Source organism: Octopus bimaculoides, chromosome 11, assembly GCF_046866305.1.
Source record: "Octopus bimaculoides isolate indiv1 chromosome 11, ASM4686630v1, whole genome shotgun sequence".
Taxonomy (NCBI): domain Eukaryota; kingdom Metazoa; phylum Mollusca; class Cephalopoda; order Octopoda; family Octopodidae; genus Octopus; species Octopus bimaculoides.
In genome coordinates this window covers 75,263,893-75,288,892 of record NC_142938.1, presented here as the reverse complement: position 1 = coordinate 75,288,892, position 25,000 = coordinate 75,263,893, and the positions used below count along the sequence as shown (strand labels likewise).

The following is a 25,000-nucleotide window of genomic DNA, read 5'->3' as shown; positions in this document are numbered from 1 at the left end:
GTTCTAGGTGCATATGTGTGTATGTGTCTGTGTGTCTCTATGGCTTGATATCATGTGATATTTGTAAATGAGTGTCGTTCATCTCTTGTATATCTGGCTATGGAGTAAGATCTCATGAAGGTTAGTAACAGGAAGAGCATCCATCCATAGAAAATCTGTTTCAATAAACTCTGGCCAGTCCATACATGCATGGGGAAGTTGACATTAAAATGATGGTAATGATTATGAGGATGGGTGCATACATACATTCATGCATGCATGCATGCATACATACATGCATGCATGCATACATACATACACACATACATACATATATACATACATGCATACATACATGCATGCATACATACATGCTCATGCATACATACATACATACATACATAAAGCTGAAGATCAGTGAAAAAGAGAACACCTATGCTGAACTATTGAGAAATCTGCAGTTACTCTATACAGATTGCAAGTTCAGGTTTATACCAGTAATCAATGGGGTACTGGGATATGTAACACATTGCCTAAATACCAATCTTGAGAAATTAGTCTTCTCAAAACCAGAAAGGAGAAAGCTAATTCGAAGACTACAAATCCAGTCCATCACTGGAAATGTAAAAATCTGTAAAACTTTCCAGAAGTTTATCATTTAAGTATATATATGCGCATGTCTAGATAGGCAACTATATGCATGAGAATACATACATAAAGCAAAACATACAAATCTGCACATATACATACATAGAAACAAACAAACAAAAATACCCTGTTGCTGATGTTGAAATTCCAATGGATCTAGGTTAGAAACCAGTTCTTTCTCTATTGGCAAGAAATCTTGAAATAAACTGAATAATGGCATACATACATACATACATACATACATACATACATACATACATACATTCATGCTGCATACATACATGTTGAATGTAGCGTACCCATTTCCAAATTTAACTAGATACAACAGTGTCACAATACACTGTGGATGAAGCGATTTACTTTTTGCATTTTCTGTTTATGTGTGAGGCTAATTGTGATTAGAGGCGTCTGGGATTTGTTGCATTTATGAGCTTCTGAAAGGTTTTAGGGATACAAAATGAAATGTAATGTCTTCAACTGGACATTGAAATTAGGTTGTAAACCTGATTTACCAAGAAATTATCTCCTGTTCCACAGCACCCACTAGACACTTATACACATATCGACATATCATACACAGAAACACTCATATTTTATGCATATATATATATATATATATATATATATATGTATACACACACACACGCACACATAAATTATATATGTATATATATATATATATATATATATATATATATATATATATATATATGTACACATACATGTGTATGTGAATGTATGTATATGTTTATATACACATACACATATATATATAAGTATATATATATATATATATATATATATATATATATATATATATTATGTACTTATGTATATAATGTATATATATATATATATATATATATATATATATATATATATATATATATACATATATATATGTCTGTCTATATGTATAGGTGCATGTGTATGTATATGATACCTATACATACAGACATATATACTTAAATATAAATACTCACACATGCATATACATACATATGTAGACACACAGAGATGTGTATGTGTGTGTTTGTATGTGCGTGTGTTTGTGTGTGCTCAAAGACATTGACATATAATGCAGTCTTGTATTCAGTAGGGTTTGGCATGTCTGTTTGTGTGTGTGTGTGTGTGTGTGTGTGTGTGTGTGTGTGTGTGTGTGTGTGTGTGTTTGCTCTTCAGATAACCTGTGATAAGAAAGGAAATGTGACAAGAAAGAAAGCTTAACATAAACAGGAAAGAGAAGAGAGATAGTTGGACTGCAGTTTCAACTATCAAACTACCAAAGACAATTTTTACAGAACATAATTTCTTAAAGTTGAATGCAGCTATAAAACAGAACCAAAATGGTATCCCATTTGGCTATCTGAGGCTACAATTAAGCTACGATTTGCTTGCCAGGCAGAATACTAAGCAAGCTAAATTTCTTGTTGGTCAATATCTTCTTTTTTTTTTTTTGAAACTTTCTTTTAATTTTTTTGCAAGCAAAGGATGCAAACGTAATTGCTATTTTTTTAACTTTTTTTTTTTTTTTTTCAAATGTTTTTCTCGTCAAGGTCAGACAAGATGGATGTTTAGATGAAAACATCACAGCAGTAAACACTTTTTAGGTGCTCAAACAACGAAAAAAAAAAAAAAAATCAAAGCGCGTATGTTTTAACAAATATATTAACATGCGGCACAAGCACACTTACTGCTTTGAAATTGCAGCATGCAAAGTCGAAATTTACTTTACAGAGTGACATGAGGCATTTTATTTTGTGGATGTGGACAAATATGTCCGACTGAGGGTGAAATCTCAAAGTATTATTTTTACAAAAAAAATATTATACATTGACTTCCTTCTAAGATTTTTGCTTCTAAGAATTTAGAAGTATACTTAAAAGTATATTTCAAGATAGTTTAGATATTTCAGAAGAAAAAAAAAAACACTACTTGTACTACGAGCCAAGTTCTATTTGTATTTTTTGTGTAGAACCTCCTAGCTTAAAAATGAAGACATTAGTATTTTATATATAAAAAGGATTTGTGTTGATAAGTTTACAAATTAATTTATCATATTAAATTTCTTTTCAAATGTTATCAATGTTGATAACAAGCAAACTTGAGAAAGAACTATTTCAGTTTGAAAAATGTGTTTTACATATAAATATTGCACAACAGTGCCATTGAGATCCTGTCTGCTAACATTTAAAAAGGATTTTGTTCTCTCAAGCTGGCTATTACCACATTGAATCGTATGTTTAAGCAATTTTGCCGGCCTTGTGCCAAAATTTGAAACCAATATTTTTAAGCAATTTGTTTTATTTCATTCCTTTTTTTTACAAAATCTGATGAATAACCGTTTAAAGTTATTTATATTTGTTTAATCAAGTTTTTATTATTATTATTATTAAAGGGCAAAAATGGAGAATGTGTAAAGGCTTGAATTAGGCATAGCAATGATATCGCTTAATTGTGCACGTCAAAACTCATGGAGCATGTAAAGATTCAATGTGATAACAGAACCAACTATCGTTTTGATACTGAATAAAAATAATTGAAAATGTGAAATGATATAACTGAACAGATTGTTAAATCGCCACGTCATAGTAATATATATATATATATATATATATATATATATATATATACAGATTTCAAAATGATTTCAGAGATTACTAGAAGGTTCAACACTATTAACAAAAAAATTATCTGTCAGCTAAGACATCTCATGAATAGTCTAAATGAGTTAATGAAATATATTTACATGAGTAGAAGTGCTAAACCATATGCAATATTAATTATTACATGACCAGATGTGGTCATATACATCTACCTAGACATGTCTTACAGACTAATTGTCTTCAGGTCAACTACTTTAGTAGTGTCATATGCTTGTTTAGGAAGGGGGTGTTGATTGCAGCTTATTTACATATATTTAAATGAAAAATTCAACTTCATTTAACTATAGACACATTTACATATTTAGATTTAAACCTTTATGCTATATATGTTTAAATAAAAAAAATATTCAACTTAGTGTACCACTGATATTTCTGGATTTATGGAATACATTGAACAACATTCCAAAATCTGCTTTGTTTAATCTGTTGAGCCTCTAATAAATGTTACAAGTGTGATTGGCTTCTGGCGATTATATGTTTGAATATGTTACTAACAGCTTAGATGATATCTTAAGATTTATTTTTAATAAATTTAGTACAAACATGTTTCTGTTGTTATAATTTATGTCTTACAAAGTTTATTTTTAATTTCTTGTAGGGTCTTTATCTCGTTGATCAATAGCTTGTTTAGGTTAATGAAAACTGATAAAAAATTGAGCAACATGCTTGAGTTTGCTCATTTTATCAACCAATGACAAATCTGTCAATTTGTTTTGTTACATTTAAATCTATGCCAATCATGAGACTTGTCTGTGAGTGTATGCGTGTTTTATAAACACATACACATATGTAAGTGTTAGGTTATCAAGAAATTAATGTTGGATTTGAGTAAAGGTTAACATAAGTACCTAAAGAAATCAACTTGTCACAAATTATGAAATCAAAGAAATCATCCCAAAAAAGGAATCAGCATTTCTTTGAAATCCAATATAAAAATATTTGTCTTTGAATATTTATCTTTCAATTAAGGTATTTCATAACATATCAACATTTAAGAAATCTGCTTTGTGGTTTCAAGTTGTGCAACACCCACCTTGTGAAGTAGTTTTCTACCATAGTTGCAAAGTTTTTAAAGAAAAATTTTAATAGAAGGCAACAGTGTAGAAGCTTGTCAGAGGGTGGAGGGGGCAGTCCTATTCTCTGAAGATTAACTTAATCCATTACTTAGTTTACCCTTTGGTTTCTTCCCCAGGATGTGCTCCGTTGCAACCACTCAGAACAAATCTGTGGTCTAAGAACAGCATCCCCACCTCATCCATTGCTCTGGAAATGGTTGAGAGTGCTGCTCTACCTTCTCTGACTAAGTTATTAAATAAAAAAAATCTAAGCAGAGATTTCTATCTTGAAATTGACAATGCAATCGGGAATTGTTTATAAAATATTATACGTGCAAAATATAAATAAAACTAACAAACATTTAAAATGTGTCGCGGAGAATTCCAATATACTATTATTGTTTTAATTAAGTCTTGCAAATTAGGTAAATAAAAAATTATTCATGTAAAATGAGATGAAAAATACTGCAAAGCCATTGTCATGACAAAAGTGAATTTCTACTTTGAATACAAGATGTGGACCCTTAAATAAGCATTTAGATTTAGTAGAAAGATTGCTTTTGAGAAAGAGGAAAACTTCTGCACAGTCATTCAGCCTACAAGAAATTGCAGTCAAATCTCTCTCAAATTACACCCAACAAACTTGAAAAAAGGGAAGGATATCTTAGATCATTTATTCTGAGATATCCACCAAAAGAGAAGGTGGTTCTGGATGGAATACCTTTTGACTCAAGCTGACTTGGGGCTAAACAACAACACAAATTAAATGGGCCTTACATAATCAACCCTTTAGGAATGTGTCATTAGAAGCATTGTTCAATGATACATGAGGAGAGAGTCACAGAGGAGAACAAACTGAGAAGAGGATAACATGATGAACACAGAATAAAATAAAATTAGAGTTCACATGTAATTGATTTCACTTCAAACAAGAAACTATATATTATATTCCGCATATTAACTGAAGAATATTTTTCTCTCAATAATGGTAGATTTCTATCAAAGGTAATGGACATGAAGAAGTACAGAAGACAGAAGTGACATAGATATCGATACTGGACAACTAAATCAACCGGAAAGACAATTGCAGTGAAGGAAAAATAATTAAAATAAAGCAATCTAATACTTTGGACTTGACAAAAGAATGATTACCTCAGACAAAAGAATGATTACCTCAATGAGAAATGGAAAAGCAGTAATTTTTTTTTTAAATATTCTTCATCTTATTCGAGTTTAGATAAATATTGGAAAGTAGAAAGCAAGTTCCTGGTTAGTTGTTCACAACCTGGTTTTTAATGTCAGTTGAAGCTATTTTATGAATTTTATAAATTCCATTTAATCTTTCTCCTAATTGTAGATTCTCTGGCTGCCTAAGGAAAGCAATGTGGAACCCCTCCCCCCACCCAGTGTGTCTTCCTTAAAATGCTACAACATAAAACACTCAATCTTTTAAAATGAATGATTTGTTTGTTTGTTTTAAATGAATCCCACATTAAAAGAAATAAATTAAAACATTTTATGCAGGATGATGTCTCCAACACAATTTTTCAGTTTGTTAACAGCAATCCTGTTTCTATGCTTCAAAAAAAAATAAATAAATAATAATAATAATAATAATAATATCTTACTGATTTAGAAACAAGGTTTTAGAATTTCTCTGAATTCTAAACAAATATTAGAATGCAAAGAAGTTCTAAAGACTGCTTAATAATGAATTACAAAAAAAAATTTTTTTTAATTTAAATAACGATGAACCATTTTATACCAAACAAACATGGTTTCTGTGTTTATGCAAGAATTTTCACTTATGGGCAAATTACCATTCTTTAAGCCTTTCATTACCATATTTCTGTTGAAATACACTACCTGTGTTTCAATTAATTTTGAAAATGATGCAGAACTTAGCAAAATAATTTTGTCATTATCGAGCTTAGTGTTTAGAACATAAATTAACATGAAATTTTGATGGAAGGTTTTACTGTAGATTGCTGTAAAACATCTGTAAGGAATTTATATGATAGAACCTGAGCTGTCTCAGGCAGGTTAGTCTCAAAAATCTTTGTAATATAAAATATGCTTCGTTGAGTTCACATATAATGTAAAGTGTAATGCATATGTAATGTAGCTGAATGATTACAAAATAAGCAATGACTATGTAAGGAGGGAACTAGCTTAAGGCCAAAGAACTTAGCATTTGAAGAAAAACCGTTTTTGATTTCTTTGTGGAGGTTATTAACAGCTTTAATGAAATATTCCTAGAATTTTCGTATTTCTTCTAGACATTAATTTCTTGAAAACCCTTTTACAATATGTGAGTGTTAAAGAGATTACAAGAGAGTGAAGGAAAGTAGATGCGTGAATGCATGTACGCATGTATGTATGTAAGTATGAATGTATTTATTTGTGTGTATGTATGTATTTGTGTGTGTATGTATGTGTTGTATGTATGGGTGTATGTATGTATGTATGTATGTGTGTGTGTGTGTATGTATGTATGTGTGTATGTGTGTTGATATATCTATCATAAATATATATATATATAATATACACATCAGTGTATATGAAATTTATGAAATTAGTCTTTCCATTGTGTGAAAGTGTATTTATATATCTAGCAGATATCTCAGTATAATAATAGTATATATTTTCGCAGTCAGATATTCATATAATATGTACATATACATGCATACACTTATACATATGTATATGCTTATGCATATACATATATATATATATATATATATATATATATATATATATATATATATATATACATATATAAATGTATGTATATGAATATATATATATATATATATATATATATACATATATGCATATACATATATATATATATGTGCATGTATGTGTGTGTGTATGTATATATATATATATATATCTATATCTATAAATATATATATATATATATATATATATATATATATATATATATATATATATATATACACACACACACGCACACACACACATATGTATATATACATATATATATGTACACATCTGTATGTATTTGTTCTGCTGTATCAATGTGGTGTTATAGGCTAAGCAAGGCATACAAACAGAATATTGACCCAAAAACAGTAGCCTTGATTACATGCTGGTTTACTGAATAACAAATCAAATTGTTCTGTGCTTAACAAAGCACAAATTTTGGAAATTAACAATTTACGAAATAATAATTATTACCACAAATGTAAATGGCTCAAAATTTCGAGGATCGTTCACATCCACCTTATTAGCTGAATTTTTACCTGCTTTTTTTTTTTTTTTTTTTTTAAATCATAATTCAGTTCTATTTTTAGCACTAAAATTAAAACACTCTTTGTTGATACCGAATGCGAGCTTATATGATTTGAGTTCTAAGTATGAACTGTATCAGTTCTGAGAATGGCAATTCAAATGGCAAGTGAATTGTTAGTCCACAGAAATGACAAGTTCACACAAAAGAGAATATCACACCGAGTTGATAAGCAATATGCAACTTACCTTGTCACCCCAATCGCAGACAGTAATTGTGATCTACGATTTATCTGCAGTCTAAATGGGAGAAAAATATGACTTACCCATGTAACAAAAATTTCCAACAAGTAAATAAAATATTTTGCATTGATTTTTTTTTTTAAATATTATTCTTTCTCTTTTTTTTTTTCGCATTTATATGACAGCATGAGCTTGAAAATACCACAATATGGGAATCTAAATGAAAATATATTTATTCTCCTCGTCCAAATATTTAAAGATATTTTGTCTTATTTAAATGGATGTATATTCTGTATTCTTTATTTACGATTGTTAGTCACTTTCCTGTGTATTTCTTATTCATATCTTATTTAATTGCCTAATTAAAAATAAATTTTAAAAAAAAGATACATTTTTCAAAACAGTCAGTACTAATGAATGAACGTAAGATTAAGTTTGTGTTGAATAAGAAGAAGAAAAACAGTTTGTTTCATGATATCTTTCATGTGAGCAAATAAAAGAAAACAATTTTTAGGCAACTCCTATGTTTTCATGTAATTATGAAAGATTTATTCGTTGTTTTGGGGTTTTTTTTTTTAATAAAGAAGAAACAGTCCTGGAGCATTTCCAAAGTTACCAATCTTAAACTCCAGCTATATAGAATAAATGTTTAATCTATTTTTTTAATTTTAATCTCATGGATTACTTTGGGTCAGAAGATATTTTTTTCATTTCAAATCGTGAGTAACTATTAAATGTTTAAATATATGAAATTTCAAATGTGTATTTCAGAGAGATAAAGAATAATAATTATTAATAGAGGAGAATTACTGTTATAAACATTGCATTTTCTGACTAATTTTTATGAAAAAGAATCTAGCTTTCAATGGAAAAATAATATATTTTATTCCAAAGATTAAACTGGGTTCGATAATTTGGTGACAATTAAGGAAAAATCTGATTAAGCAGATAGCAAAATGAAGATGATGGCATATAAAAAAAAGTATAAAAGAAATAAAGAAAAAAATTTAATTAATAATTTTTTTTTTTTAAATAAGAAAGTAAAATGAAGAAAAAGTTTAATTAAGAATAAATTAAATTAGAAAGTTTTCCAAATAATAAATAATCTTGAAAATGATATAAATTCATAACATGCATGTGAAACAGTATGAATGTTTATGAGCATGTATATATTTTTTTTTGTGTGTGTAAATTATTGCATATATAAACTGTAAAAGTGAAATAGCTTAATCGAGAAGGCACTAATTTGACTAACAAGCCTATAGTTTGTAAATCAAAGCCATCTGCTTTCTGATCAGGGCACTTTATTCTACACTCCCTGGTTCATCAACAATATGTATATATAGGAACATTAGCTGTGATAGACTGTTATACACATTCTATAATGAAATTTAACCTTCATCTCCTTCATGTCATATTCAAAAACCTAATACAACCTGAGCCAAACGGAAATTCTACATCACCACTTTGTCTGCTAGAAATAGCAACCGACTCTCCCTAAAACAAAACACTACTGACATTCAAAAAAAAAAACACATATTGGATAATGTAGTCTGAAGTACAGTCTACCTCAAACAAGACAAGATGGTCATGGCTAGAGAGTCATTGATCGCTGGTCTGCTTAATCAGGGAAGACCTGGAGTCAAACTACAACAATAATCTAATAGAAATTCATTATTCTTTTCAATCAATCATATTGATACTATAAGTCATTATTTGATAAAAACTAATTAGAAGTTAAGACAAATAAAATAATTATGCTTATAAGAACTCTTCATCGATTAGAGATTTTTGTATGTCTGTTTTACCATGCTAGTATGAGTTAGATGAATACACATTGTTGAGGCATTGTTTTTACAGCCAGATGGCCTTCCTATCACCAATCCTTACCTGCTCTTAAGCACAGGAGTTTTCATACTAAGCAGGGTGACAGGGAAAGGGACAACAGAGAATAACAGTTCATAACTCGGCAATTTTTCATGCATGTAAGCACAAACTGTAAACACTTACAAACATGTGCATATACACACACACACACACACAGGAGGTAATGGTGGTGATGGAGGCGTTGATAATGATCTACAGATATAAGGTAATAAAAGGGTTAAATATTTGAAACATTAACTTAACAAAAAGTACTCAAAGGAAATCATGGTAAAATGTTTAATTTGAAAATTGAATACTTTCTAAACAGGTAAAAAAAAAAAAAAAAAAACCCAGATGCTTTTACATCAGGCAGCTTGCTATTAAGAAAGACTATCATATGAAAGATAACAAATCTACTACACTATTCCTCCTCCTCTTCCTCCTCCTTCCTAACCCAAACATCTAAACTCAAGATATCTGAATGTATATTTCACACATGATTGGACAGATTCTAATCAACATTTCCCAAAATTCTTGTGATTGTAATTGAAATTATATTCTATTTCCTGTCAATGATATATGAATCTAGGATTCATTTGGAAACATGGCATATATAATATTATATTTTTAAAACCAAGTATCTTTGCACTTTCATACAATGACAATGCAAAAGTCAATAAAAAGTGCCTTTTGAGGAACAAACCTGTGTTTCCTTTGTTAACACCTCGGTGTAATTACCAATATACAATAAGAAGCCCCTTGGCAAATATCAGATTTCATGATAATAACTTATATACTCTTTTCCATAGTAATCCCATAATTGTTTGGTTTTTACTAAATCCTTGGCAGGTGTTTGTTTGTTGTTGTTGTTGTCTTTTTTCTTAACTTGCTGCATTTGGAGAAAGAGACAGTGCACGTGACCTCTGTAGGGCTTCTCAGACTGGTGAGATTGGTGTCATTAAGATTCCGCTTAACCCTTTAGCATTCAGCTTATTCTGTTAAATGCAACTATATCCACACAGCCATAGGATATTGTTAAATATTATTCATAGTATATTTACAGATCATGAGTATGCCTTTATTCCATGTATCTGTTTCATCAGGCATTTGACATTAATGGTTTCACGGAACGTTAAATAATGGGAGGAGCTAAGTCAATGTATCATTCAATAAATACAATTCCAAATATATGTTTTAAATACTGCTTCTATTTATTTGTTCACTCACACACACACACACATACACACACAGATATACATGCTGGACAAGTCAAAGGAGAGAGGCCAGACTAATATGGAACACCTCTTGCATACAGTCAGCACCTCTACCTAGAAAAATCAAAGTTTTAGAAGCACTGATGACAATTCAAAACCAACAAGACTTGGGACTTAACAACAGCCCATAACAGTGAACAGTGGAGAAAAGTCCTCAATGGCCTATATTCCATATGGAGCAAAGAGCTTAAGCAAGTAACATATATTTGACACATTTCTCTCTAGCCTCTGCACGTCTTCCATATTCAACTTCCACATTTCACCATCATGATGCAGCACCTCATCTCATGAACAAGATCCTTTCTGTCTTCCCTTTTACCACTTATTCAGCAAAGGAAGGGTTGCATCCATGACCCTTAAAATTTTTCAGAGCCTCAAAAACTGGTGAGAAGACAGGAAGTTATGGGATGCAGTTTATTTGTATTGAATTAATAAATAATAATTGATGTAAGACAATTGTTGTTCATCAATATTTCTCCATTTTCTGTTTGCTTTAAATTTTGATTTTATATATATATATATATATATATATATATACAACAGGCTTCTTTCAGTTTCCGTCTGCCAAATCCACTTACAAGGCTTTGGTTAGCCCTAAGTTATAGTAGAAGACACTTGCCCAAGGTGCCACATAGTGGGACTGAACCCAAAACCATGTGGTTGCGAAGCAAGATTTTTACCACACAGCCACGCATGCACCTATAGTGAAATATTTTTAAAGATAGTAGGTTATTTATAGTATGATGCTTGCGTGATCTCAAATGTTAAAATAGTGAATGATATCACGCACAAAAAATGGGGAAAAAATATAATATTTAGAGTGGTGATAAACGATAGAATTTGATATGACTGAATAACGTATACAAAACAAACTGATATAGTATAAGCAGGAAATGGAATACCAAAGAATGAAATGAAAGTAAATGAACCGGTTTGACATTGTTTCTATGGAAACAATCACTGCTACACACATAAAGAAAAATATCAGCAGCATAAAGAGAAAACATAAAATGAATTCAACTGAATTATGTGTGTGTGAGTGTGTGTGTGTTTATCTGTGTGTGGGGGGTGTATGAGTGTGTGATTGTGTGTGTACACATATATATGACTATATACTCATGTACACATATAATGATGATTTGCATATTCAATCTTAATACGTTGCAGCAGATTTAGACACAAAATATGCTAGTGGTTGTTGTGTTGGTCACAAGAGGACAAATTCTCCCTGTTTCAATGACAGTGTGTTCTCCTGTGATTTATACAACAACAACTAGCATACTTTGCTTTTGAATCTGCCAGAACATATAAAGAATAAATTTTTTTGTATGCAGCGCAAATAACCATTCTGCACATATGTGTGTATGTGTATTTATATTTGTGTGTGTGTGTGTGTGTGTGTGTGTGTGTATGTGTGTGTATATATATAAGCATCAGTTGTGGTGTGCAAGAGAGACGATTGCGCTGGTATGGACATGTGGTGAGAATGGATGAGGATAGCTGCGTGAAAAAGTGCCACACCCTAACAGTTGAGGGAACCCATGGAAGAGGTAGGCCCAGGAAGACCTGGGCTGAGGTGGTGAGGCAAGACCTTCGTACATTGGGCCTCACCGAGGCGATGACTACTGACCGAGACCTTTGGAAATGTGCTGTGCGTGAGAAGACCCGGCAAGCCAAGTAAGATCGTTGCCAGTGCCCCTGGACTGGCTCTTGTGCGGGTGGCACATGAGATGCACCATTTTGAGCATGGCCGTTGCCAGTACCGCCTGACTGGCTCCCGTAGGATTTTCGAGTGAGATCGTTGCCAGTGCCCCTGGACTGGCTTGTGCGGGTGGCACATAAAAGATACCATTTTGAGCGTGGCCGTTTTTGTGCGGGTGACACGTAAAAGTACCCACTACACTCTCTGAGTGGTTGGCGTTAGGAAGGGCATCCAGCTGTAGAAACTTTGCCAAATTAGATTGGAGCCTGGTGTTGCCATCCGGTTTCACCAGTCCTCAGTCAAATCGTCCAACCCATGCTAGCATGGAAAGCGGACGTTAAACGATGATGATGATGATGATGATATATATATATATATATATGTATCTATGTATCTATCTATCTATCTATCTATCTATCTATCTATATATATATATATATATATACACACACACACACACACACATATATATATATATATATATATATAGATACACACACATATATATATACATATGTAAACATATACGTATATATATATATATATATATATATATATATATATATATATACATTACATATATATATGTGGATATAAAGTACCTATATATATATATATATATATACACATATATACATATACATGTCTGTATGTATACATATATATAGACACACACATCCACATAACATATATGTATATATGCATGTTCTTTTATTCTTTTGCTTGTTTCAGTCATTTGACTGTGGCCATGCTGGAGCACCACCTTTAGTCGGACAAATCGACCCCAGGACTTATTCTTTGTAAGCCTAGTACTTATTCTATCGGGCTCTTTTGCTGAACTGCTAAGTTACAGAGATGTAAACACAACCAACATCTATTGTCAAGCGATGGTGGGGGGAACAAACATAGACACACAAACATATACACACACATAAATATATATATATATATACATATATACGACGGGCTTCTTTCAGTTTCCATCTACCAAATCCACTCACAAGGCTTTGGTCGGCCTGAGGCTATAGTAGAAGACACTTGCCCAAGGTGCCACACAGTGGGACTGAGCCCGGAACCATGTTGTTGTGAAGCAAGCTTCTTACCACACAGCCATGTTTACGCCTGCATGTATGTTTATTTTATATTTCAAAGAATCTTCACAACTTGCAAGATGCTTCACCTTGAGGACAACAGAATTCAGATTCATCAGAACAAAGGATGAATTACACGCTATATTTACATCGGATGATTCTTGTCTCAGTTACGCTGTCCCTTAGATGTAACAAGCCGAAAGAAAACCCTTAAATTCTAAAATAACACATCATAGCCGAATAGATTTGTTTTCCTACTTTTTTATCAGCAGACACATTAGCCACATGACTAAGGATATCTATACTACCCAGTGCATGTGTGTGTGTGTGTGTGTGCATGTAAATTTGGTTATTCATCTTTTTTTGGGAAAGATTGCAGATACCAATGAAGTTTGAGAGCAAAAGAGTGAATCATCCTCTTCAGACAAGTTTACTGTGTATTTCAGTGTGAAACTCTAGAACTCTGATTCAGTTATGAGCTTCACAGCTAATAAAAAGATATACATACTTACATAGCATACATACATACATACATATATATATAAATATACAGGGATTAGCATTGAGTTGCTTCTCCAACATACTGAAAATTTAGAAATAGCAGTCAAAGAACTACTGATTCTAAACTACAAATTTTTCTCTAAATGGATGGCGATATTTATGGCACACATAGAACAAAAAACCAGAGTGAAAAGCAAAAACAAACCTGCCTTTAGTTAATTGGATATGAACGTTTCGCGGTTAAGATATTAATGAACTACTTGGCAAAATTGTTAATTATTAATTCTATTACTAATTGACGATTCCCTGCCCTTATTCTTACATATATATATATATATATATATATATATATATATAGAGAGAGAGAGAGAGAGAGAGAGAGAGAAATAGAGAGAGAGAAATAGAGAGAGAGATAAATGCATATAGGTGTGTGTGTATGTATACATATAGATATATAAATATATATCTGTGCATGTAGAAAGAAAGAACGAACAAGCAGGCACAGGTGTGGGTGTGTGGTAAGATGCTTGTTTCCCAACCACATGGTTCTGGGTTCAGTCTCACTGCATGGCACCTTGGGCAAGTGTCTTCTACTATAGCCTCGGGCCGACCAAAGCCATGTGAGCGGATTTGGTAGATGGAAACTGAAAGAAACCCTTTGTACAAATATATGTGTGTGTGTGTGTGTGTTTGTGTGTCTGTGCTTGTCCCCCCACCATCGCTTGACAACAGATGTTGGCATGTTTACATCCCTGTAACTTAGCAGTTCAGCAAAAGATACATACATTCATACATACATACATACATTCATACATACATACATGCATACATACATACATACATACATACATACATACATAACCCTGTTGTTGATGTTGAAATTTCAATGAAGGAGCCTCGAATCTAGTTTAGAAACCAACTCTTTCTCTAATGACAAGGAATCTTGAAACAAAACTGAACAATGACATACGTATATCACAAAAAGGGCAATGTGAGGCATTGCACATAACCAAAGATAGGGTACAGTTGTGGGATCTATACTCCACCCCAGCATCCAGTGTAGTATAATGCAGGGTATCAACCATGGGATAGGCTAGTGTGGGGAATACAAGCCAAATAATAGAAACAATAATAATGAGTAGAAAACAGATATGTTATTCAATGCTTTACAGAACATAGATATGTGTGTGTGTGTATATGTGTGTGTATGACAGAGAGAGAGAGAGTGTTTGTGTCTCTTTGTTTTGATATCACATGACAGTTGTAAACGAGAGTCACCATCATACAAGCTGTGTCATTCATTTCCAATGTTTCATAAAAACATGTCCAGCTATGGGGAAACATAACCTTGGCTGGAAACAAGTGACGGTTGGTGAGAGGAAGAGCATCCAGTCATAGAAAATCTGCCTCAATGAGTTCCATCCCACCCATGCAAGCATAGAGAAATGCATGACAAAATGACGATGACGACGACGACAACAACAATGATGATGACAACAATAACGATGACAATGATACCACCGTTTCATTTTTTAATAACTTATTTCTTATTTTCATGTGAATACATTTCTTTTTGTTTTTTTCAATTTTACAAAAACAAAGCAAAAATATATACATGTAGAATACTGATAGAGATATGAATGCCAGTTGAAATGAGTAAAATAAATAAAAAAAGAGATAAAAAGGAAATAGAAAAAAGTGAGGAAAAAGAAAAGAAATTTGGAAGCAATTTGATTGCACAAACACAACCAAATTCTTCTCGATGTCAAGACTTCATGCACTAAGCAGGTTCTTAGTTTTTCTCAAAGAAATTTTCCAAAAATATTTAGTAGTATTTTCTTACATTCAGATAATGCTAATTTTCAAATAGAGAAAGCAAATCAAAGAATTAGCCAAGTCATGCAAATGTTCACTTAATTCTTTAAACAAACAAATGCAAGTTCAATTCCAGCTTGCAGTAAAAACACAGTTGGATATATTGTTGAAGTGCCAATTAAAAACACTGACTTTCTTAGGGAAAAAAAAAAAATGGTTAACCAAATATTATTTGCTTCTATACCAATGCCTTTGGTTCCATGATGTAGCAGTATTTAGAGAGATTATTCAACTCTAAAGTGAAATATAAAGTATCAATTTCTACTTGATAATGATTACATTTGTTTCTATAATAATTCTATGTTCCAGCAAAACTTTTGAATTACCGTATATGATGGCCTATAAGACACACAAGTGCATAGGATGCACCCTAGCCTAGGCTATACTTTTGTAGAATAAATTACCACTAAGATAAAGTTTTAATTCCTTCATTAACCTGTATAACTTTATGCTAACTTTATAAAAAATTTATTGCAGCCACACTCGATATAAACATACTGTAAGCAATTGTTTACCAATAGATGGCAGCACACATTTTGTAAACACACATACCGTTTTGAGTGAGTTTTGAGCCTACATTGAGTGGATTGGATGCAGATGGAGGTGGGGGTGGGGGTTAAAGCCATTTTTAGGTAAAAAAAAAAAGGTGCGTCCTATAGGCCATCAAATATGGTGATTTTCATTATTTCTTTAGAAGTATTACTTCAAATTGAAATTTTTATTTTGAAATATTTATTTTATCAGAAAGTTCAAAATACAGAAATCCCACGCCATATCGCAGTTTATCTATTGCGGTTCACCTATTGCAGTTTATTATTTAAGCTTACATCAATTCTGTTGTGGTGTTGTTTTGTGTTTATAATAAAATATATATATATACAAACTATAAAAACAATTTTAAAATATATACAGTATGTAGTTTCTACTTCGCGGATTTTCTCCTATTGCGGCCGGGGGGGGGGGGGGAGTAACACCCAGGATAGTCGAGGGATTACTGCATTCATATCTTACTGACAACACAGTATGAAGAAGTGTGTGTGTGTGTGTGTATGTATGTATATATGTGTATATATGTGTGTGTGTGTGTGTGTGTGTGTGTGTATAAATATTTAGCTGTTATTATTATTTTTAGAAATAATATCATTCTTTTATCATCATCATCATCATCATCGTTTAATGTCCGCTTTCCATGCTAGCATGGGTTGGACGATTTGACTGAGGACTGGTGCAACTGGATGGCTACACCAGGCTCCAATCTAATTTGGCAGAGTTTCTACAGCTGGATGCCCTTCCTAACGCCAACCACTCAGAGAGTGTAGTGGGTGCTTTTACGTGTCACCCGCACGAAAACGGCCACGCTCGAAATGGTGTCTTTTACGTGCCACCCGCACAAGAGCCAGTCCAGGGGCACTGGCAACAATCTCGCTCAAAAATCCTACGGAGGCCAGTCGGGCGGTACTGGCAACGGTCACGCTCAAGATGGTACATCTTATGTGCCACCCGCACAAGAGCCAGTCCAGGGGCACTGGCAACGATCTCACTTGGCTTGCCGGGTCTTCTCACGCACAATTTATATATATATATGAGAGACAGACAGACAGACAGACAGACAGAGGGAGAGAGACAGACAGAGAGAGACAGACAGACAGAGAGAGACAGACAAAAACACACACATACAGAATTTAGAAGAATTTAGAAGCTTCGAGAGATCTGAGATAATTTGTTGGGTTTTTTTTTTTAAACATTGAAACTCGAAGTAGATAAAGCTACAAAATAATTCTTTCTAGTTTTGGCGCAAGGCCAACAATTTTGAGGGGAGAAGTAAGTTGATTACATCACCCCCAGTGCTTAACAGGTACTTATTTTATTGACCCCTAAAGGATGAAAAGGGTCAAGTCAATCTCAGTGGTATTTGAACTCAGAATATAAAGAAGCAGATGAAATGCTGCTAAGGATTTTGTCTGGTGCCACAACAATTTTGCCAGTTCACCATATTGGTAAAGTAATAAATAATAGCATGTAAATATTCGATTAAGAAAAGACCCCTCTCTTTGGATAGAAAAGGTCAGAAGACTGCCCATGAGACTCAATACGGACACTGTTGAGGGCAGCAATAAGAATACCAGTGGTGTGGTTTGAAGTATCACTTCTTCAGCCAAGAATCAAAGGCTCTAACATGGCTATGGTACTTTTCCTCCTGAATTAACCCTTCAGCATTCGGATTACTCTGTCAAAAGTAATGCTTATTTATTCACATTGTTTTGACTTAATCATGCATTATAATGCATGATTAATTATCTTGTAGCCCCAAGATTTCAACGATGTGATTGCATATTTTTAAAATGACATTGTAGGGTAGGTTCAAAAGGCCATATCTGGCTGATCTGAGGATAAAACAGGTAGAATATTGTGGCTGGATATAGTCGGCTTAAGTGCTAAAGGATTAAAGTACACTGAAGGACATAAGATGAACTTTAGAATTATTCATATCTTGGATATTGTTTCTAAATACTTTCATTTGATATTTTTTGCACTCAGAAAAATGGTGCAATGTTCACAGGAGATCAACCAGGCATGAAGTATCATATAATAGCTACTATTTTGCAAAAATCGTTGTGAATAAACACAACATTTCAAAATGTTTTTATGCATTCCTTATTTAATTATGATGCATTTATATACAAATAAAAAACAATAGTTAAATATTTTACTCAGAAAAAGAATAATAAAATTTTATTTTCAATAACTAAAAATATTTATGTTTAAGCACTTTTTTCAAAATGTATTTACAAAGGGAAAAATTAACATTAAAAAAGTTTTGTACAAATTATTATCTAGAAGATGTATTATGATTAGTTTGAAATATAATTTAATGTTAAGTATATTTAACATATAAAATCTGTTTTACAATAGCAATAATTTCATTTGTTTTTTTTTTATTTCATATTCATTAGAGTTTAATAGAATAAAATTTAAAAAGTCAATTTTTTTATTCCTTCATAAGTCATCTTAAAACCTGTATATTATTGATACAGGTTGCGTCAATCCAAAAAAATGTAAGTAAATATCAAATAAAATCTATACCGTGATAATGAAAATATCTTTTCTACTCTAGACACAGGGCCCAACATTTTTTTTTTTTTTTTGGTGGGGGTAGTCGATTAGATTGACCCCAGTATGCAACTGGTACTGAAAAGATGAAAGGCAATGTCTTTTCAACTTCATGAGTCTCTCTCCTTTTAAATATCAAGTACACAGTCACCAACTGTGGACAAAATTCTTGCCAGAAGACTACCTTTCAAACCAAAAGCATCTTTGAACAAAGCACATCCAAAAATCTTGTCACCCTTCTGCAAACTACACATGTGCATTTTCATCCTTTACCAAAGAGATCTAGTCAGGGCCTCAGAAATATAGGGTTATCCAGGACATCAGTCCAGGACCAGGATAGCTAAGGAGAGGACTGGAGTATCTTAGTAAAAAGAAAAAGAACCCACTTGCAAACCCCTTGAATTTAAAGAGGACCTTTTGCCTGGAGTCCAAAAGTAGTATTGCTTCTGCAAGAATATTTTCTATCAGTGGTCTTGGATCTATTCTAACATTACCAAACCTTCCAGCACATACTTTCTAATGTGAATAGCTTAACAATAGTGTTCCTCAAGATGGATACTCTTTTATTCTTTTACTTGTTTCAGTCTTTTGACTGTGGTCATGCTGGAGCACAGCTTTTAGTCGAGCAAATCGACCCCAGGACTTATTCTTTGGAAGCCTAGTACTTATTCTATCGGTCTCTTTTGCCGAACCGCTAAGTTACGGGGACGTAAACACACCAGCATCGGTTGTCAAGCGATGTTGGGGGAACAAACACAGACACACAAACACATACACACACACACATACATATATATATATATACATATATACGATGGGCTTCTTTCAGTTTCTGTCTACCAAATCCATTGACAAGGCTTTGGTCGGCCCGAGGCTATAGTAGAAGACACTTGCCCAAGATGCCATGCAGTGGGACTGAACCCGGAAGCATGTGGTTGGTAAGCAAGCTACTTACCACACAGCCACTCCTTCACCTCAACTTTTGTTTTCTTTTTTTCTTTTTTTTTTTTGGCAAAAGGTTGAAAATAAGTAAGTAACAAGTGAACAAAACTTGAAATAAAGTTTTAATTAAAAGTTCTCAATTTTATGTGCAGGTGTGGCTGAGCAGTTCAGAAGTTTTCTTACCAACAACATGGTCCCGGGTTCAGTCCCACTGCATGGCACCTTGGGCAAGTGTCTTCTACTATAGCCCTCAAGCCAACCAAAGCCTTGTGAGTGGAATTGGTAGACGGACACTGACAGATCATCGTGTGTGTGTGTGTGTGTGTGTGTGCACATACATGCATGCATACATATATATATACATACGTATATGTAGCTATGTGCAAATGGGTGTGTATGTTTGAGTCTCCCTGCATGATAGCCGTAAATGAGTATCACTGTCATACAAGCAGTGTCGTTCATTTCTAATACTCTGCAGAAACATGTCTGGCCATGGAGAAATATTACCTTGCTTGAAAACAGGTGAGAGATGGCAAAAGGGAGGGCTTCTGGTTGTAGAAAATCTGTCTCGATAAACTTGGACTGACCCATGCAAGCATAGGAAAGTGGACATCAAAATGATGGTGATACGCAACATACAAACTTTGTCTATGCAAAGTTGGGTGGATTCTTTTTATTTATTTTTTTTTTTCCTTCTGAAAATCAAAGTGGGACACCGAACAAGAAAAATTAAAAGAAAGAGTTGAGATACACTCCCTTATAAGGAATAGGCATTCTTTGACTTATGACCGTCTTTTGATACAACCAGCCAATGACAATTATATGTGGTAAAAGAAAACAAATTTTCCCATGTTCTACCCAGGGTTTTTCTGCATGCAGTATGGGAGCCAGTGACCCTTAATTATAGTACTGCATGTTTTACTGGCATCAGTGATACTTCAAAACTCAGACTGTAGGAATTTCCCTTAGCTTCCACAGTTTGACAACCACAATCAAAGACATCGTGAAAATTGTTCCATCTACCAATTCACCAAGCAAAAAACAGAGAAATCACTTGATTTGGAATTTAAAATGAAAATAATTAGGCATAGGAGTGGAATCTCTGTAAGTTTCAGTGATGGGATTCACTTGTTCCTTGAATTAGTATATAAGTGGCTGAGTATTCCATAGACATGAGTGCCTTTAGCATAATCTCCAATTAGAATCAGTATGGTGTAATGCATGTGACAAGGCTGTATCATTAAATTATAGGGACGACACATAGGCTTCCATGCAGTTTCCATCAACCCAAATTGACTTGGAAGGCTTGGTAAAAGACATTTCTCCAAAGATAACATGCAAAGGGATTGAACCTGGGAACTTTGTGGTTACAAAGCAAACTTTCAAACCATTTGGCCATGCTGATTTTATTTGCTTTGTGTACACAAACAAACAAACACACAACAAATCTATCTGAGGAAACCTGACTCCATTATTAATGTGATAAGTTTTCTAATCATCACTTTGAAACATCAACGTTCTTTTGGTGGATCATTTTGCTACTTCTAATACACACACTGGTTATATTTTATTTCACATTTTATTATTATAAGTCAACTGGTTAACTAATTAACTAAGCAACTGATTAACTAATTAATAAACTACTTGGCTAATGATAATAAAAAAAGAAATGAAATGTAGCTAGTGTGTGAGTAGACCTTTATTGGTAAAATTACCCCCCTACCATCAAGGTAAATCAACGGCTGTTCCAATACATTTCCCATCCCATGGAGGGAAACCCTGCTCATTTCAGAAACAGCCCCTCTAGTGCTAGAGGCATAGAGATGCACTGTGTTAAGGAAGAAATGAATAGAGACCACACAGAAAGGAGGAAACAAACACCGCAAAAAATATCTCATTCAATTAGTAAGTCTTCAATCACAGAAACATCTTGAACAAACTTGACGTTAGTGACACTGTATAAGATAGGATAGAAATGTTAGACTTTATACAACACCAACTGAGAAACATGCAGAAGAGAGAAACGCTAAGTAGAAGAATAAATCTATTTATTTCATTATTATAAGGAGCAAATATTCAAGAGTGAATATTTATATAGATATTATGATTGTTATTATTATCAAGGATAATATAAATAGTTGATAACAACAACAACAATAATATAAGTGGTTGCAGGCCTAAAACAGCATTGAAATTTGTATCAATCATAAAGGCACAACTGTTATTTCTAGCAGGCAGGTACATTTGTTGTGCCCTTATGATTGATATAAATATTTCATTATTATATGTATTTGAAAAGTCCCTGTGTTATAAGATATGCACTATCTGTCACTCATTCTTTCTTTCTCTCTCTCTCTCTCTCTCTCTCTCTCTCTCTCTTTCTCCCTCTTTCTCTCTCTCTCTCTTTTTTGATTTGTTCCTCCCCAACTTCTTCCATCTCGTATTTGTATGTAGAAATTAATATTAATCTATTCAGCAAGTTATATATCACTGCTAGACTATGTGAGATATTAAATGAATGAGAGTCAATGGCCACATGAGCAATGGGCCATACACGCAACCATTCCAGTGTGTGTATCATATGTATTCATTCATATATATACATATATATATATATATATATATCATCGTCATCATCATCATTTAACGTCCACCTTCCATGCTAGCATGGGTTGGACGATTTGACTGGGGACTGGCGAACCAGATGGCTACACCAGACCCCAATCTGATCTGGCAGAGTTTCTACAGCTGGATGCCCTTCCTAACGCCAACCACTCCGAGAGTGTAGTGGGTGCTTTTTACATGCCACTGGCACGAGGGCCAGTCCGGTGGTACTGGCAATGCTCAAATGGTGTTGATATATATATATATATATATATATATATATATATATATACACACACATGCATATATATATATACCATCATCATCATTTAACACCTGTTGTCCATGCTGGCATGGTTGGACGGTTTGACCAGGGCTGGTAAGCTGCACCAAATTCCAGTCATCATCATCATCATCGACATTATCATCATCATCATATTTCCATTCTCCATGCTGGCATGGGTAGGATAGTTTGACAGGAAATGTCAAGTCACAAGACTGCACCAAGCTCCACTGTCTGCTTTGGGATGGTTTCTATGGCCGGATGCCCTTTCATATGTGTGTGCGTGTGTGTGTACATACATGTCTGTGTATATACACACAAACACATTCACACATGTGTGTGTATTAACATTTGTTTTCTTTTTTATGTCAAGTTATGTATAAAACCAATTTCGCATTAACCTGATGGATTATTCAATACTTTCAGTAGAAAACATGTCTATTAACTTTGACGAGGAAATGGCTGAAGTTTCAGCTTGTTCACCTTCATCAGACTGTAAAGATAAACAAACTGGAACTTCAAAGTCACTGTGAACAGTTTCCCTGTGAAAGTTAATGATTAAAGAGATAAATGAGTGCATGTATGTACATACATACACACATACATACATACATACATATATACTCTTTACTCTTTTACTTGTTTCAGTCATTTGACTTGTGGCCATGCTGGAGCACCGCCTTTAGTCGAGCAAATCGACCCCAGGACTTATTCTTTGTAAGCCTAGTACTTATTCTATCGGTCTCTTTTTGCCAAACTGCTAAGTTACGGGGATGGAAACACACCAACATCGGTTGTCAAGCGATGTGGGGGGGGGAACAAACACAGACACACAAACACACACACATACATATATATATATATATATATATATATATACATATATACGACGGGCTTCTTTCAGTTTCCATCTACCAAATCCACTCACAAGGCTTTGGTCGGCCTGAGGCTATAGTAGAAGACACTTGCCCAAGGTGCCACGCAGTGGGACTGAACCCGGAACCATGTGGTTGGTAAGCAAGCTACTTACCACACAGTCACTTCTACGCCTATGTATGATGATGAATACTGTGGAATCCCATTAATAAGTGTTTGTTCACCAGAAACAAACAAAAAAGTTTACAGCTTCGTAATTATCTTAAGAGAATTTATGAGATTGTTGCAACACAAACATGCCTGACTCAGTAATATAAGCACCCCTCACTCCCCACTCTCATGGCATTCCTGTCTGTCACTTAGACCATTCTGGAGAGCTCGATGGAAAGTTAATTGCAGTGATTGATTTTTCAGTAACATTAGATTAATGAAAACAGAAACCATATTCAAAACCATGCAGCCCACACCTGGAATGTTAGTTCGTTAAGTTTGCCCTTTCTATTTACCTTGCGAGGTTTCTTCTGTGATACTTACTGCCGACTATATTCCACCTAGAACAAATGCAGTGACAACAATGAATGACTTCTAAAACACCAAGGAATGTAGAAAGTGGAGATACTCAACCAGGGACAATATCAAATGTAATGAAGAAGTGTAGTGGTAGCAATTGACCAGCTCAGTCAGTTGATACAAAATCCTTTGAAAGAATTTCTATGGTCTGCCTAATGTAAAAAAAAGCTTTAACCAGTGTTATACAGTCAACAGAGATACATATTAGCCTCTACATAAGTCAACTTGTAATGTTTAAACAGAATTTAGTGACTACTAATTCGATATAAACTGTTCGATGACAGAGGTCACCATCTGTTTATTAGATGGCATAAAAATGAATGGATGTATTTGAGGTACCCCAATGTCAGCGGAAGAAAGTTTTTAATGCATTAAAGTATATAATACAGGCTCAACTTTGCATATAGTATTGTGGGGCTGGCATTTTGAGATATACTTTTGGAAACAAACAAAAAAAAA

General features: G+C 33.5%; 1 protein-coding gene across 25 annotated transcripts in view; it reads right to left on the bottom strand.

Annotated features, from left to right (window-relative positions):
* LOC106875082 (serine/threonine-protein kinase BRSK2) overlaps nucleotides 1-25,000 on the bottom strand; it is a 316,142-nt gene that overhangs the window by 92,384 nt on the left and 198,758 nt on the right. For 11 of the 25 annotated variants that reach the window (XM_089360366.1, XM_089360373.1, XM_089360367.1 and 8 more), the window contains exons 10-11: nucleotides 24,478-24,522; nucleotides 7,853-7,903 (exon numbers count right to left, since the gene is read on the bottom strand). The exons of 9 other annotated variants lie outside the window; for them this stretch is intronic. In XM_089360366.1, the coding sequence (XP_089216492.1) occupies nucleotides 7,853-7,903; nucleotides 24,478-24,522 (96 nt within the window). The remainder of the gene's footprint in view (nucleotides 1-7,852; nucleotides 7,904-24,477; nucleotides 24,523-25,000) is intronic. 5 more of the 25 variants (XM_089360368.1, XM_089360377.1, XM_089360384.1 and 2 more) reach the window with 2 other exon arrangements.